The sequence below is a fragment of the Notolepis coatsorum genome (assembly GCF_963971535.1).
Source record: "Notolepis coatsorum genome assembly, contig: SUPER_15_unloc_1, whole genome shotgun sequence".
Classification (NCBI taxonomy): Eukaryota; Metazoa; Chordata; class Actinopteri; order Aulopiformes; family Paralepididae; genus Notolepis; species Notolepis coatsorum.
The window spans coordinates 2,956,684-2,972,844 of record NW_028174866.1 but is presented as its reverse complement, the minus strand read 5'-3'; the positions used below and the strand labels follow the sequence as shown (position 1 = coordinate 2,972,844).

Genomic DNA, 16,161 nt, shown 5'->3' with positions numbered 1-16,161 from the left:
ATCTACAGTAGTATGTAAGTATGTAATCACTGAGCCCACATGGTCCACACAGAATGTGTTGAGTCGGCCCCGCCCTGGTTTCTCCAGCCCCTCGATCACAACGGTTGCTTCCCTCGAACACACGGCCAGTCGTTGGCGTGTGTGCCCGCTTTTCAATCACGGCGGCTTGTTCCTAAACTTTAAACAGTCCACGTAAATCTGTTTCTAATAAAAGATATTCATTTAGGCAAGAAATAGGCTCATTTTAGATGCGCATGGCCTTATTCAAACGTTTGTTCCGACTTTCGTGACAAGTCTATTTCACGCGAATGAGGGTGGCCGCGCCACACGTGCCACACCAGGCCATGTGAGCGGATCGGAGCGTGAGCGGCGCGGGGCGCGGAGCGGGCGGTTTTGACGTGAGCGAGGAGTGGGTTTTAAAATGGGTCGGCGCGACGTCCGGAGCGAGAGTTCTCCTCCGCTCCAATCCACTCCAGGTCGCTCACAGTGGTTTAACACTGTTGATGTAATATACATGCAGTACAATGCCAAAGCAACAGATGGCGATGTACAAACATGAAGGCCATTTTCAACCAATGAGAAGGGTGAACCTGTGATATCCGGTTCAGGCTTTGTCACTGTAGAGACGCCCACACTCACTCCTGTTAGAAAAAGTATCGACGCCATTGTTGTTGACGTTAGCTTACATGCTAACGTTAATGGCAGCGACCATAGCATTGTGGCTCGGCTAGCCTATCATCGCTTAATATAGCTAGTGGATGGATAAACAACGTTATTTAACATTGCAGAATGGGTACAATTACAATGCGGCTCAATACAAACAATTGTTAAGGGGCCCAGGGGGTGTAGACTGTTGTAGTTTGAGCTAATTTACACCATGCTCAAAAAAAAAAAAAAAAATCTGCCGAGCTATCTGGCGCGGGGCTCGATTCAAGGTGAGCGGGGAGCGAGCGGAGAGCGACTTGGGGGCGGGGTCAACATGATCGATTAGCGGAGCGGACCAAGCTTTAAAGAGCGAAGAGCGGATTTCTCGGCCGCGCCGATCCGCTCACGTGGCCTGTGCCACACGTGCCACGTGCACGGCTGCTTCTCACTCTAAGAGAGCACGGAGGTAATGTGACGTGCTGGAACTGGTGACAACCAGAGATGTACGGAGGAACAGCACGAGGGAGAGCCCCCCCCCCCCTTCACCCGGAGGCGTACCTGGATCTGTTCAAAAGGTACTTCGAAGCTGAAGGACTCGTTGTAGTAGGGAGAGCCCCCCCCCCCCCCCCCTTCACCCCGGAGGCGTACCTGGATCTGTTCAAAAGGTACTTCGAAGCTGAAGGACTCGTTGTAGTAGGGGTTCAGCGTGTTCTTCTTGATGGTCGTCTTCTTCTTCTTCAGCCGCTTGCCGTTCTGCATCAGGTGGATCTTCGCATACGGATCTGTGGAGACAGGGGTGAGAGACCAATTTAGAACAGGGCGTGGGGGGCGGGGGTGAGAGACCAATTAGAACAGGGCGTGGGGGGGGGGGGGCGGGGGAGAGACCAATTAGAACAGGGCAGTAGATGCCAGTAGATGCCAGTAGATGCCAGTAGGTGTCAGTAGGTGTCAGTAGATGCCAGTAGATGTTAGTAGATGTCAGTAGATGTCAGTAGATGTCAGTAGATATCAGTAGGTGTCAGTAGATGTCAGTAGATGTCAGTAGATATCAGTAGGTGTCAGTAGATGCCAGTAGATGTCAGTAGATGTCAGTAGATGTCAGTAGATGTCAGTAGATGCCAGTAGATGTCAGTAGATATCAGTAGGTGTCAGTAGATGCCAGTAGATGCCAGTAGATGTCAGTAGGTGTCAGTAGATGCCAGTAGATATCAGTAGATGCCAGTAGATGTCAGTAGATGTCAGTAGATGTCAATAGATATCAAGTAGATGTCAGTAGATGTCAGAGATGTCAGTAGATGTCAGTAGATGTCAGTAGATGTCAGTAGATGTCAGTAGATGTCAGTAGATGTCAGTAGATGCCAGTAGATGTCAGTAGATGTCAGTAGATGTCAGTAGATTCACGTTCTCCCCACCCAAGGGTCTCATTTAAATGTCCCCTCACTGGCGTCCGGACGGAGCGACCCTCCGAGGACAGACCGCCTCCTCCACCAACCCACAGCCACTCATTGGTAATCAGGGGAAGTGTTGTCTGAGAGCTACAGCCCCCCCCCCCCCCCCCCCCGCCCACCACCACTTCATTAGCAATCAGGATGTCGGGCTGCCGTCCCTTGATTTGTTGACGCTCCGCGCATGCTGACCCTGAGTGGAGCGAGCAGGAGAGAGAGGAGACGGCTCCCCTAGAGGCCCACCTGAACCCACACCTTTAGAGAGAGAGAGGAGAGAGAGAGAGAGAGAGAGAGAGAGAGAGAGAGAGAGAGAGAGAGAGAGAGAGAGAGAGAGAGAGAGAGAGAGAGAGAGAGAGAGGTAGAGGGAGGGAGAGAGAGAGAGAGAGAGAGAGAGAGAGAGAGAGAGAGAGAGAGAGAGAGAGAGAGAGAGAGAGAGAGAGAGAGAGAGAGAGAGAGAGAGAGAGAGAGAGAGAGAGAGAGAGAGAGGAGACGGCTTCCCTAGAGGCCCACCTGAACCCACACCTTTTAGAGAGAGAGAGAGAGAGAGAGAGAGAGAGAGAGAGAGAGAGAGAGAGAGAGAGAGAGAGAGAGAGAGAGAGAGAGAGAGAGAGAGAGAGAGAGAGAGAGAGGAGACGGCTTCCCTAGAGGCCCACCTGAACCCACACTACCATGCTATACAGACCGGTTAACCGTTACCCGACCCAAACCAGAGCAATTAGAATTGGACATTCAACCTGACCCGCAACCCTATCAGATCCAGTCAGACCCCGTTGGCTTAGTGGGTATATATACACGTCACTCTGTGAGCTCCTGTGCTTCACTTAGTGGGTATATATACACGTCACTCTGTGAGCTCCTGTGCTTCACTTAGTGGGTATATATACACGTCACTCTGTGAGCTCCTGTGCTTCACTTAGTGGGTATATATACATGTCACTCTGTGAGCTCCTGTGCTTCACTTAGTGGGTATATATACACGTCACTCTGTGAGCTCCTGTGCTTCACTTAGTGGGTATATATACATGTCACTCTGTGAGCTCCTGTGCTTCACTTAGTGGGTATATATACACGTCACTCTGTGAGGTCCTGTGCTTCACTTAGTGGGTATATATACACGTCACTCTGTGAGCTCCTGTGCTTCACTTAGTGGGTATATATACATGTCACTCTGTGAGCTCCTGTGCTTCACTTAGTGGGTATATATACACGTCACTCTGTGAGCTCCTGTGCTTCACTTAGTGGGTATATATACACGTCACTCTGTGAGCTACTGTGCTTCACTTAGTGGGTATATATACACGTCACTCTGTGAGGTCCTGTGCTTCACTTAGTGGGTATATATACACGTCACTCTGTGAGCTACTGTGCTTCACTTAGTGGGTATATATACACGTCACTCTGTGAGGTCCTGTGCTTCACTTAGTGGGTATATATACACGTCACTCTGTGAGCTCCTGTGCTTCACTTAGTGGGTATATATACATGTCACTCTGTGAGCTACTGTGCTTCACTTAGTGGGTATATATACACGTCACTCTGTGAGCTCCTGTGCTTCACTTAGTGGGTATATATACACGTCACTCTGTGAGCTACTGTGCTTCACTTAGTGGGTATATATACACGTCACTCTGTGAGCTCCTGTGCTTCACTTAGTGGGTATATATACACGTCACTCTGTGAGCTCCTGTGCTTCACTTAGTGGGTATATATACACGTCACTCTGTGAGCTACTGTGCTTCACTTAGTGGGTATATATACACGTCACTCTGTGAGCTCCTGTGCTTCACTTAGTGGGTATATATACACGTCACTCTGTGAGCTCCTGTGCTTCACTTAGTGGGTATATATACACGTCACTCTGTGAGCTCCTGTGCTTCACTTAGTGGGTATATATACACGTCACTCTGTGAGCTCCTGTGCTTCACTTAGTGGGTATATATACACGTCACTCTGTGAGCTCCTGTGCTTCACTTAGTGGGTATATATACACGTCACTCTGTGAGCTCCTGTGCTTCACTTAGTGGGTATATATACACGTCACTCTGTGAGCTCCTGTGCTTCACTTAGTGGGTATATATACACGTCACTCTGTGAGGTACTGTGCTTCACTTAGTGGGTATATATACACGTCACTCTGTGAGCTCCTGTGCTTCTCTGGTGGAGGCCTGGAGGAAACGTGGGCCGCGTGAATACTTTCGGCAGCCAACATGCCCTTCCGCGTTGCTCTGATTGGCCGCGACACGCTCCTCGGCCTCCTCAGCCCCTTAACGCAATTTATACAAATGGAAGTATTGATTACGCCGTAACGAATCATTAAAAAAATATACCGTTAACTGGAATATGTTGTGCCTTTACACATATGTTGGATTATGTAATTGGTTTGTCATGACAAACCAATAAAAAATTGCGAATTAACCGGTGGCGCCAACAACACACAGTAACTACATGCATCATTGTTTACAATGAACGGTGGGGCTGTTGTTGGCGCCACCGGTTAATTCGCGATTTTTTATTGGTTTGTCATGACAAACCAATTACATAATCCAACATATGTGTAAAGAAACAACATATTCCAGTTAACGATATATTTTTTTAATGATTCATTACGGCGTAATCAATACTTCCATTTGTATAAATTCCGTTAAGAGGCTGAGGAGGCTGAGGAGCTTGTCGCGGCTCATGCGCGCGCTCGGCCAATCAGAGCAACGTGGAAGGGCATGTTGGCTGCCCAAAGTGTTCACGCGGCCGGGACAGTGTCGTCAAGGACCCCAGGGGACCAGTACTGGCAGGTGCCAAGGGGCACAGTGGCTTGACCTCCCTGTGACGACACCGTCTTCATCGTTTGTCCTTTCGAGGATCGAGGCAAGATGCAAGACACGGAAAAAACTTCTTGATATCACATTAATAACTCAAACTACAGTATAAAACAGCGTATTGCGAATAGTTTTGTGCCATTTATCACTGGCATCAAGCTGATGGTTATGAAAAATAATAGAATTGGCCTATGAAACGCCGCTTGTGCTCCTAATCTGCATTTATATCTGGAACTCATGCTGAGAACGTCTTCATTAGGCTTTTTGTTATGTGCTTCTGGGCACATAAGCAAGTGTTTGTGTTTTCACAAGCAACAACTCTGGGATTCCACGATGGCAAACATTGGCGAGGCTTAGCTCTCTTAATCTGTTAAGGGATCCAATTTAGAGGGATCAGAGATGACTGCAGACAGACCCAGTCCTAGACCGCTGAGATGGACACAGACAGACCCAGTCCTAGAGCGCTGAGATGGACACAGACAGACCCAGTCCTAGAGCGCTGAGATGGACACAGACAGACCCAGTCCTAGAGCGCTGAGATGGACACAGACAGACCCAGTCCTAGAGCGCTGAGATGGACACAGACAGACCCAGTCCTAGAGCGCTGAGATGGACACAGACAGACCCAGTCCTAGAGCGCTGAGATGGACACAGACAGACCCAGTCCTAGAGCGCTGAGATGGACACAGACAGACCCAGTCCTAGAGCGCTGAGATGGAGACAGACAGACCCAGTCCTAGAGCGCTGAGATGACTGCAGACAGACCCAGTCCTAGAGCGCTGAGATGGACACAGACAGACCCAGTCCTAGAGCGCTGAGATGGACACAGACAGACCCAGTCCTAGAGCGCTGAGATGGACACAGACAGACCCAGTCCTAGAGCGCTGAGATGGACACAGACAGACCCAGTCCTAGAGCGCTGAGATGGACACAGACAGAGAAGCCACATAGAGACAGTTCCAAAAAAGAAACACGGGAATTAATGGATGAAAGAGACCAGAGGTAAAGAGCAGAGAGAGAGAGGGTAGAGGGAGAGAGAGAGAGGGTAGAGGGAGAGAGGGATAAAGAGAGAGAGAGGGAGGGAGGGAGAGAGAGGGTAGAGGGAGAGAGGGATAAAGAGAGAGAGAGGGAGGGAGGGAGAGAGAGGGTAGAGGGAGAGAGGGATAAAGATAGTGAGAGAGAGAGAGAGAGAGAGAGAGAGAGAGAGAGAGAGAGAGAGAGGTAGAGGGAGGGAGAGAGAGAGAGGGTAGAGGGAGGGAGAGAGAGAGATATGAGACAGCCTCTAATGGAGTGGGTGTTCAGCCTGAGTTGTATTACTCTCCTGCAGAGACACAGAGTGCTGGATTCGGTTGATAAAAAGCGACAGTAGATGTGGTGTATGTGTGTGTGTGTTATGTGTGTATATTATGTGCATGTGTACGTGCGCAGCAGCAGTATCTAAATGAGAATGTTCTCCAGTGTCGTCTAGTCTGAATCAAACAACACCGTCGGCTCCATCTATCAGCGGCTTCAATCGATGCAGCCTTTTAAGATTTCATTCCTTTCATTCAAACTTTTCCTCACAATGTCTCCTCTTCCATCTGGGCCAAGAATCTTCTCCTCGTGAGCCAACTAATTATCCAGCGTTCATTATTACAATAGACGTAACAAACAATCCCACTTTATGCCCTCATGTCAATCAACTTGAATTCTTATCACGCCCAATTCTAAAAGAATTCTGGATTATTGTTAGTAACGAAAAAAACATTCTGAATAAGGAGCATCTTCGAGAGATGTGTATCTTGAATGAGAACCAAGATAGAAAATGGTTTGTATAGCTATGTTTGGGTTACAAATGTGAATAATATTGATTTTGTTATTATCTATTTGGTTTTCTTTTGCTTCAGCCTGTACATTTTCAGTCACGGCCCAAAACTAGACAATATCTACTTCGAAGTAGGAGCTATGCCACTCAATACTCAATATTATAGAGCAATGGCAATACTCCCCCTGAAACAGTACGGGCACATGTATGTGATAGTCAAGCGATCATATTACAACAGTATAACCTGGTCGAGCCATCATACGTACATTTGATTAAACATCCATGCCCAAGGATTTAATGTGCTTTTGAAAGGTACGCCCCCTCTCCCAAAGGAACAGGGAAAGGTTAACTGTCAAAATCTATTTGGGTTTCCTCTAAAAATCTGTACCTGTGACCTTCATGCAAGTCTAAGCCTGTCTTCCTGCTAGACCGAAGAATACCTCTCCTCTTCAGAAATTGAGTGTGAATACAGACGACAACAACAACAACAACAACAACAACAACAACAACAACAACAACACCAACAACAACACCAACTGAAGGAGTTATCTGAGATGATAACTCTCCCAGAGGCTGAGAGAAAAACACCTGTGGCACCATCCCGCGTCCATCCCGCGTTCCCTTATCTTTATGGCCGGAAGACGAGGGAGCGTCTGGCGTTATTGGGTTCTCTGGGAACCGCGACGGAACTCATATCCGGCTCCATGTTGCCGTCTAGTCCCAGACGGATGTAATCTCACTCCCATTTTATGGACGAGTGGCTGTTGCCCCCAATGCGAGGTCACCTCACCGCACGTGTACAACACACGTCTTCCCCACCCCGAGTGATCCATAGGGGTAGGACGATGTGAGTAACTCACGATACAATACTGACGTTTGGCCCTCGACATCTGCAATAATCGATCAAGAAACGTCATCTATGATACATTGTGATACCTGTGTAACTGAAGAAGAAAATATACCAATAAAAAGGCAGAAAAGCAGGAATTATGTATTTACTCACATAATTGACATTCTTTAGTGTGCATCACAAACTGGTTAATTAATTGTACATGAAACAATGTACAATCAATTGCACAGTGCCTCTTTAACACACACTGACCACAATGGATTATTATTAATTATTGGTAACACTTTATAATAACACTCATTTTTTATGACCTTTATAAGGTATTTGTAGATAATGAACTAATCATGAACAAACCATTTATATACATTCGTAAATTATTATTAAATCATTTATAACTATATTTGTATAACATTTACATATTAGTTCTACATTATTTATAACTCATTATCAACATTGTTTATACTTGATTTGTTCATCATTAAATAATGTTTAACATGTAGTAACACATTTGTAGATGCTTTTAAAAATGGATATGAAAAAACGACTATACTTTACCTCTATTTATTTGTTCATGATCAACAAATGATTTGTTAAGACATTCATAAAACATCTATAAATCATTTGGAGATGCTATTGTGTGCCCTAATCTAAAGTAAAGCCTATTCATCATTAACACCATTTGGATCCGCCTAAAATCGGCCAGCATATGTAAACAGACTTGCACAGTCCGTGGGGCTGTTTGTAAAGCTAAATCTATACTTTATAGTATTGCTATCTGTCTATTCTCATTGTCAATTGAGACCATAAACCATCCCTTAAAGAAATAATTTTTTCATCAATACGTTCTCATTTTATAGCATCTTGAATATAAGCGTTATACAGGATTTGGTCTAGTATATTTCCTGGAAGGCTGGATAAAGGGCTAATAGCTACTAACGTTATATCCAATGGCATTTCAGTTATACAGAAGCTACAGTTAAAACTCAAACTGAATATGATCGGTACGATCCTCAAGCATGAATGCATGAAAGGGGGGGGGGGGCGGGGGACGTCGTTTCAGATTATTGATTACCAATAACCGTGTTCGTCTCAGTAGCCACATACTTGTTGAGTATCATAACAAGCCCTGATCAGCATGTAATTTACGTGAAAAAGATCTTACCATGAGCCGGTTGGATCCCCCAGACCATTTCCCAGTTATCGATCGCCATCTGGTAGAACGATATGTCCATTGGCTGATTATATATTCCCTTACTGCACACTGAAATTCACGATCCAAAAGGTATTCCGTGCAACAGGCTATAGGGATCGCTTCAGGTGAGTAGAAAACTACATTGGAAATCCAGAAAAAAAAATACAACTTCTGCCACAGGGAACACTGCATTATCGATACAGCGCCCCTAAGGATCTGGCCGGTAATGCACTTTTTCGAATTCAAAGAGTAGGGTACATCTGCTGTGCCGCTCTGCGACCTTGAATAGGTTATTAAAATGGAATAAAAGCCAAAACAACCTTGCCACGGACATATCCGTGGGTGGTCCTCAATCGGTGGATTCGAAACACGGATATATACGTTGTTGGGCGGGAATGTATTAACAAATGTCTAATAGTTTGTTTATTTGTGGACTTTTATGAATACACTCAAAGCAATTACCAGACTTGTCTTTTCATGTTTAACAAATGATTTGTTAAGACATTCATAAAACATCTATAACTCATTTGCAGATGCTATTGTGTACCCTAATCTGAAGTGAAGACTGTTCATCATTCATTCATCATTAACAAATGTCTAATAGTTTGTTAAATATTTGTTGACTTTTTCATCACGTTACAAATGTTGTAGACCAGTGGTTCTCAAACTGTGGTACGCGTACCACTAGTGGTACTTGGTGGTACTGCTGGTGGTACTTGAAATAAATCTTGTGCAGTCAGGCCACTGAACTTAGAAGCAGGCCAGGCCAGTGTTTCTAGTTGTGGTGGCGCGATAGTTAGATAATCTAAGTGGGGAACAACCAGGAGATCACTGTGACAGAGAGTAATGCAGTCTAAACAGTCATAAATCTTTTATTCAACTTCAGCCCTGATCATAACCATTTTTATTTTTAGATTTTTTTGTAATGTCAGATAAAAAATGAAATACTCCCACTTTTCTGAAAAGAGTTGTTGTTAAATCTGACATTACAAAAAATCCATCAAAATCTGTGTTGTTGCTAATCATTGACACATACCTAGCCTGTAATAATCCCCCCCAGAAAAATGTACTGTGCATTTGATATATTGAAAATATTTTACTTTTTGTGGGGGGTTTTTAACAATAATTTGTGATGCCATCACACAAACTGGCATTTAAAGTGTTACAATTCGAAAATGTATTGAATATGTGTTTTTTTTTTTTTTTCTTTTTTGTAATGCCCATAAAATTCAAGCCTGCACCAGAATGCAGGAAATTAAGTTTTTGTAACAAAATAATTCCTGGTGGGCGACCCCCACTTAGAAAGTGTCCTGCTATATTTCACAGCCTGAATTATTTCCCCAGTCCGGCCCTGCTTATGTGAGTTGTCAATGGACAACAACATGCTGTGTGTGTGTGTGTGTGTGTGTGTGTGTGTGTGTGTGTGTGTGTGTGTGTGTGTGTGTGTGTGTGTGTGTGTGTGTGTGTGTGTGTGTATGGGCACGCTTATGTGGAAAAGTCAGGACCAACTTTGAGAATACACACCAACAAATCAGGATATTTGGGGACCAGTTCATGTGACTCTGCAGCCGGTCAACCCCGCCTTCTTAAGGCCGTCTCTCTCTCAGTGTGAGAGAGAGAGAGAGAGAATTAAGTACATTTGCTGAAATACAGTTGTTCTTAATTTTCTCACTTGCTATGTGAGAATGTTAGTTATTATGATCTCAATGGCCCTTGCATTGTATGAGTTGTGTGGAAGAGTTAGCTAGTTCTAGTGCTACCCCTTTGTACATTGTGGCTGTGTCTGACAAAAGTTAACAATAAATAATGGTATTAGGAATACATTTGCCTCCTGCGTGAACTGTGCATAGCTGAATAGACTGTATTTTAACGTTGGCCATATGGTGGTACTTGGAGAGCCAGCTACGTTCTCAGGTGGTACTTGGTGTAAAAAGTTGAGAACCACTGTGTTATGTACTAGAGGCCTGGTCACTCCTGTTTCACCAGGGCAGGCAGGTGAGGGCTGCCAATTAACCAATTAGTGCTGATTGGTTACCTGCTGGGGAGCTTCAAAGGCAGACCCAGAAACACACATGCACGGTCTGTGCCTAGTGAAAGAGCTGTCAGGTTCTTACAGTCCTTGTCCGTTGGGTTACCAGTACATTAGTTTATAGTTATATTAGTAGTTCCTTGGTTTAGTAGCATTTTTGAGTTAGAGCACAGGGTTTTGGTGTTGATTACACATAGGTTGCGTACCCATGAGCCAGGGTCGTAACAATTGGGCGCTCATCCGGGATCTTTTACCCCTAGAACTTTGTTTGGTGATTTTTTTTTTTGTGTTGCACGGGGTGTCATCATATTATGGTTTGGGTGGTGTTCGTTACACATGGTGTAACGTGGGGGCTGAGCCATTTTCATCAAACAGGTGAGTATGCCGTATTTGTTTGTAATTTGATGTGACTACTTATGCTGTTAAAATATATAGTTTAGTAGGCACCACATGTAGATAGGGACATTATTTTCTGGTTGTGGGTTAGCGTCCGGTGCACCACGTACTCCTGGGGCGGTCAATGAAATGATTGTATATGATCTTTGACTGGTAGCAGGTGTGGTTGAAGAAAGTTAGGTCTACAGGGCATTCGTTTAAGGGTAGGTAGGTTAGGGCGGCCAGGAAACACAGGTAGTGTGGTAGGGCTTGATTTAGTGTTTCTTAGGGTAGACATGTGGTAGGCCGGGGTTTTCTGCAGTTTAGACGTAGAAGCATATGTGGTCACATCAGGTTAGAAGGCGCACCTGTTTGGAAAATTTTCTTGGATTTATTTTGTTTGTTTAAGTGTTTGGTGAGCATACCTGGTAGCACCTAACACCCTGCGTGTATGACACGTCTATTTAGGGTGGGTGTGTTTTTTTTAAATTGTTTTTTTGGTTGTTTGTGCAACCTGGAAAGGTGCGCTCCGTAGAGCTCACATTTCCACCGTGTTCCATTCTGGTTGTTATTGTTGGCAATTAGCATTATTCATGGTTCTTCAGTGGTTCTTCGTTGTTCTTCAGTGGTTCGTTAGTGGTTCTTCGTGTCTGTGAGGTTGGGTGTGTAGCTTGGGGTGTCTAGTTCAGTGACAATGGCTTCCATCAGGGACTTTGTTGATCGCCCGTCTCATGACTTATTAGACAAATTTTCCAAAGAACAACTGCTCGAGCTTGCTGTGCACTACAAGGTCGAGCTTACTCCCAGTGAGAAACGTTTGAAACCATCTGCCTTGGGTGCTTTGCGGGTTTTGCTCATTAGGGAACAGGTGCTTGAGGAGAGGGTGGAGGAGCCTCCATCGTCTGGCGCGTCTCCGCTATTACCTGGTGTAGAGGGTGAGTGGAGGATTAGGGAGTTGGAGTTTAAGGAAAGGCAGCTAGAGCGAGAGCGTGAGGAGAGGAGAGAGGAGCGTGAGCTTAAGGAGAGAGAGAGTAAAGAGGAGCGTGAGCTTAAGGAGAGAGAGAGGAAAGAGGAGCGTGAGCATGAGCGTGAGTTTAAGGAGAAACAACTGTTGCTGGAGCACGAGCGTGCACAGAAGGAGCTTGAATATAAGTATGCTGCCTTGCAGGCGGGTGCTCTGCATCCAGAGTCACGTTCCGGGTTTGATGTAGGCAGGAATATTAGGATGGTGCCACCATTTTTTGAGAAAGACGTGGAAAGATATTTTCCCCTTTTCGAAAGGGTGGCAACCACATTGAAGTGGCCTGATACCGCCTGGACACTGCTGCTACAATGTGTTTTGGTTGGTAGGGCACAAGAAGCCTACACTGCTCTGTCCCTTGAACAAAGCGCTGATTATGAACTTGTTAAAGCTTCCATATTGAGGGCTTATGAGTTGGTCCCCGAGGCCTATCGTCAGCGTTTTAGAGGTTATCGTAGGCAGGAGGGGCAGTCTTATGTTGAATTTGGAAAAGAGAAGGAGAACCTGTTTGACCGGTGGTGCACCTCGCAAAAAGCAGAGTCAAGGGAGCAGCTCAGACAGTTGGTTCTCCTAGAGGAATTTAAGAGGTGTGTTCCTGATAACGTTTCCACACATCTAAATGAGCATAAGGTATCGAAGATAGCCGACGCTGCTGTCTTGGCTGATGAGTTTGTGTTAACACACAAGTCTGTCTTTGTAGAGGAGGGCCGTGTGGAGTCCAGGGGTAGTAGGCGTCCTTCTCAGGGGAGCCGGTTCCCGGCACCCGTGTCTGCTGGTCGGTTTACTTCGACTCCTAGGCAAGGTGGCTCTGCTAGTGCATTCCCAGAGGGGGTTATCTGTTTTTACTGTAAGGAGCCTGGTCATATCGTTGCTGGATGCCCTGTGCTTAAGCAGAAAAATGTAAAAACTGTGGCTCTGGTAGAAATCATAGACAGGACACCTATGCCGACATTAGAGGGTGGGGTGCGAAGTATCAAAGGTGCAGACAGGGAGCTAGAGGGCTCCTCAACATTTAGGATGGAGGGATTTGTTTCACTGGTTGGTGAATTAGGGTCAAGGCAGGCTATTACAATATGGAGAGATACAGGAGCTTTCCAGTCTCTCATTCTGGATGGGATTTTGCCATTTTCGGAAGATTCTTCATTGCATTCCGGTGCCATTGTTCAGGGCTTTGGAGGAGGCTTTGTGAATACTCCTTTGCATGAGGTCTCGCTAAACTCTCCCTTAGTATCAGGCAATGTTGTCGTAGGAGTGTGTTCTCACATTCCCATAAAGGGGGTGTCCTTCATTCTAGGGAACGATTTGGCCGGTGGCAAAGTGCTGGCTACTCCAGTTGTAATTCCCGTCCATGTAGTTTCTGAGGTTCCTGATGAGCTCGCACAGAAGCATCCAGGAGTGTTTCCTGTGTGTGCGGTAACACGTGCAATGTCAAAGGTCAAATGTGACACCCATGAGGTTGTTAACTTAGATGGTGATATGACACTTAGTGACACGTTCTTTGTCGAGTTGAAAAGTGGCCCTGATGAGGGTTTTGGTAAGGTGATACCGTCTCATGAGCAGTTGGTACTAGAGCAAAACAAGGATGTCTCCTTGTCGTCCCTCTTTGAAGAGGCGGTTTTAGAGGATGAAATGGTAGATACGTCTCAAGGATACTTTGTTAGCAATGACGTGCTCATGAGAAAGTGGACACCACCTAACCTGTCCAGTCTGGATGACTGGGGCAGTGTGTTTCAGATTGTTGTTCCAGCCGTGTATCGTCCTGATATACTGCATCTAGCACATGATCATGATCTTGCTGGTCACATGGGGGTCAGGAAGACTTATGACCGTGTGCTGAGACATTTTTGTTGGCCTGGTTTGAAGTCAGATGTGGCACAATATTGTCGCTCGTGCCATGTGTGTCAGGTGGTTGGTAAACCAAACCAGAAGATCCCTCAGGCTCCTCTGCAGCCTATCCCTGCCGTTGGGGAACCTTTTGAGCGGATCCTCATTGACTGTGTTGGTCCCCTCCCTCGAACTAAGACAGGGAACCAGTACCTTTTGACTATTATGTGTGCAGCAACCCGTTTTCCTGAAGCCATTCCTTTACGCAAGATCACAGCCCCAGCTATATCCAAAGCTCTGGTTAGGTTTTTTTCGACTTTTGGCCTACCAAAGGTCATTCAATCAGATCAAGGGTCTAACTTCATGTCCCGTCTCTTTGCTCAGGTCCTCCAGCAGTTGTCTATCCAACATTGCCCTTCCTCTGCCTATCATCCAGAGTCCCAGGGGGCGCTGGAGAGATTTCACCAGACTATCAAAACAATGCTGCAGGCATATTGTACGGAGTTCGACAAAGACTGGGATGATGGAATCCCTTTGCTTCTGTTTGCTGCTAGGGAGGTAACCCAGGAGTCTCTTGGATTCAGCCCGGCTGAGCTGGTGTTCGGCCACACAGTGAGGGGTCCTTTGAAACTGCTGAAGGAAAAGTGGTTGGCTGACCAGACTCCTTCCTCTACTAATTTGTTGGACTATGTGTGTGACTTCAGGCTTAAGCTTAGTAGAGCATGTGAACTAGCGAAAGAGAACCTAAAGGTAGCCCAAGGAAAAATGAAGGTGTGGTATGATAGGCGGGCCCGACATAGGGTGTTCTCACCGGGAGACAAGGTGTTGGTTCTCTCGCCTATTCTTGGGTCTGCATTACAGGCTAAATACAGTGGGCCATACTCCATTGAGCGCAAAGTTGGTGAGGTCGACTACTTGATTAAAACTCCCGACCGCAGGCGCAAGAGTAGATTATGTCACGTCAATATGTTGAAGGCGTACAATGATAGGGCTCAGATTGACCAGTCAGGGGTCAAGCCTGTGGCTGTTCTAACAGTTTCTGCATCTCCTATTGTAGCCGACTGTTCTGTGTCGAAGGAGATTTCTCAGGGCCGGTTGCCAAACACCCAGATACTAGGTGACTTGGACTCACACCTGTCGTACTTACCACTTCCTGAGCGTACGGATGTGGTGCGCCTACTTAGACAGCATACACGTTTGTTTTCTGATGTCCCTAGTCGTACTAATGTACTCAAGCATGACATTGATGTTGGTAGTGCAGGACCAATTAAGCAACATGCCTATAGGGTGAATCCGGAAAAACGAAGGATCTTGAGTAAGGAAGTAGACTATATGCTGAGACATGGCATTGCGGAGCCCAGTTCTAGTGCGTGGAGCTCCCCCTGCCTGCTTGTTGATAAGCCAGACTGCACTCATCGGTTCTGTACTGATTTCCGTAAAGTTAATACAGTAACCAAGCCGGACTCGTACCCTCTGCCTCGGATGGACGACTGTATCGATCGGGTGGGTTCAGCAGCCTTTGTAAGTAAATTGGATTTGCTAAAGGGATACTGGCAGGTTCCGCTTACTCCGCGAGCACGTGAGATATCCGCTTTTGTCACACCAGAGAGTTTCTGCCAGTATACAGTGATGGCCTTTGGCATGCGAAATGCCCCAGCGACGTTTCAGCGGCTAGTGAACAAGGTCCTGGGCGGGGTAGCGTTCTGTGAGGCATATCTGGATGACCTGGTTATCCACAGTTCCTCTTGGTCACAACATGTGGAGCATCTGGCCGAAGTGTTCAAGCGGTTGGGTGATGCTAACTTGACAGTTAACCTTGCGAAATGTGAATTTGGACAGGCCACGGTTACCTACCTGGGTAAGGTGGTTGGACGTGGGCATGTGTGCCCCGTTACAGCTAAGGTGGAGGCTATAGTGGGCTTCCCTGCTCCCATCACCAGGCGGGAGTTAAAGCGCTTCCTAGGTATGGCAGGGTACTATAGGAGTTTCTGTAGGAACTTTGCTTCTGTTGTTGCCCCTTTGACCAATCTGCTCAGTCCTAAGGTACCTTTCGTGTGGACTGAGACTTGTCAACAGTCTTTTGAGAGCATCAAGGGTATTCTGATTAGCGCTCCCGTTCTGTCAGCTCCCGATTTTCAACTGCCATTCAAGTTGGCAGTGGAT

General features: G+C 46.1%; 1 protein-coding gene across 1 annotated transcript in view; it reads right to left on the bottom strand.

Moving 5' to 3' along the window:
- The window catches only part of syt1a (synaptotagmin Ia), a gene marked incomplete at both ends in the record, with an annotated part of 123,613 nt that overhangs the window by 13,882 nt on the left and 93,570 nt on the right, over window positions 1-16,161 (bottom strand). The window contains one exon of the mRNA XM_084338447.1: window positions 1,294-1,427. Coding sequence (XP_084194573.1) covers window positions 1,294-1,427 — 134 coding nt within the window. The remainder of the gene's footprint in view (window positions 1-1,293; window positions 1,428-16,161) is intronic.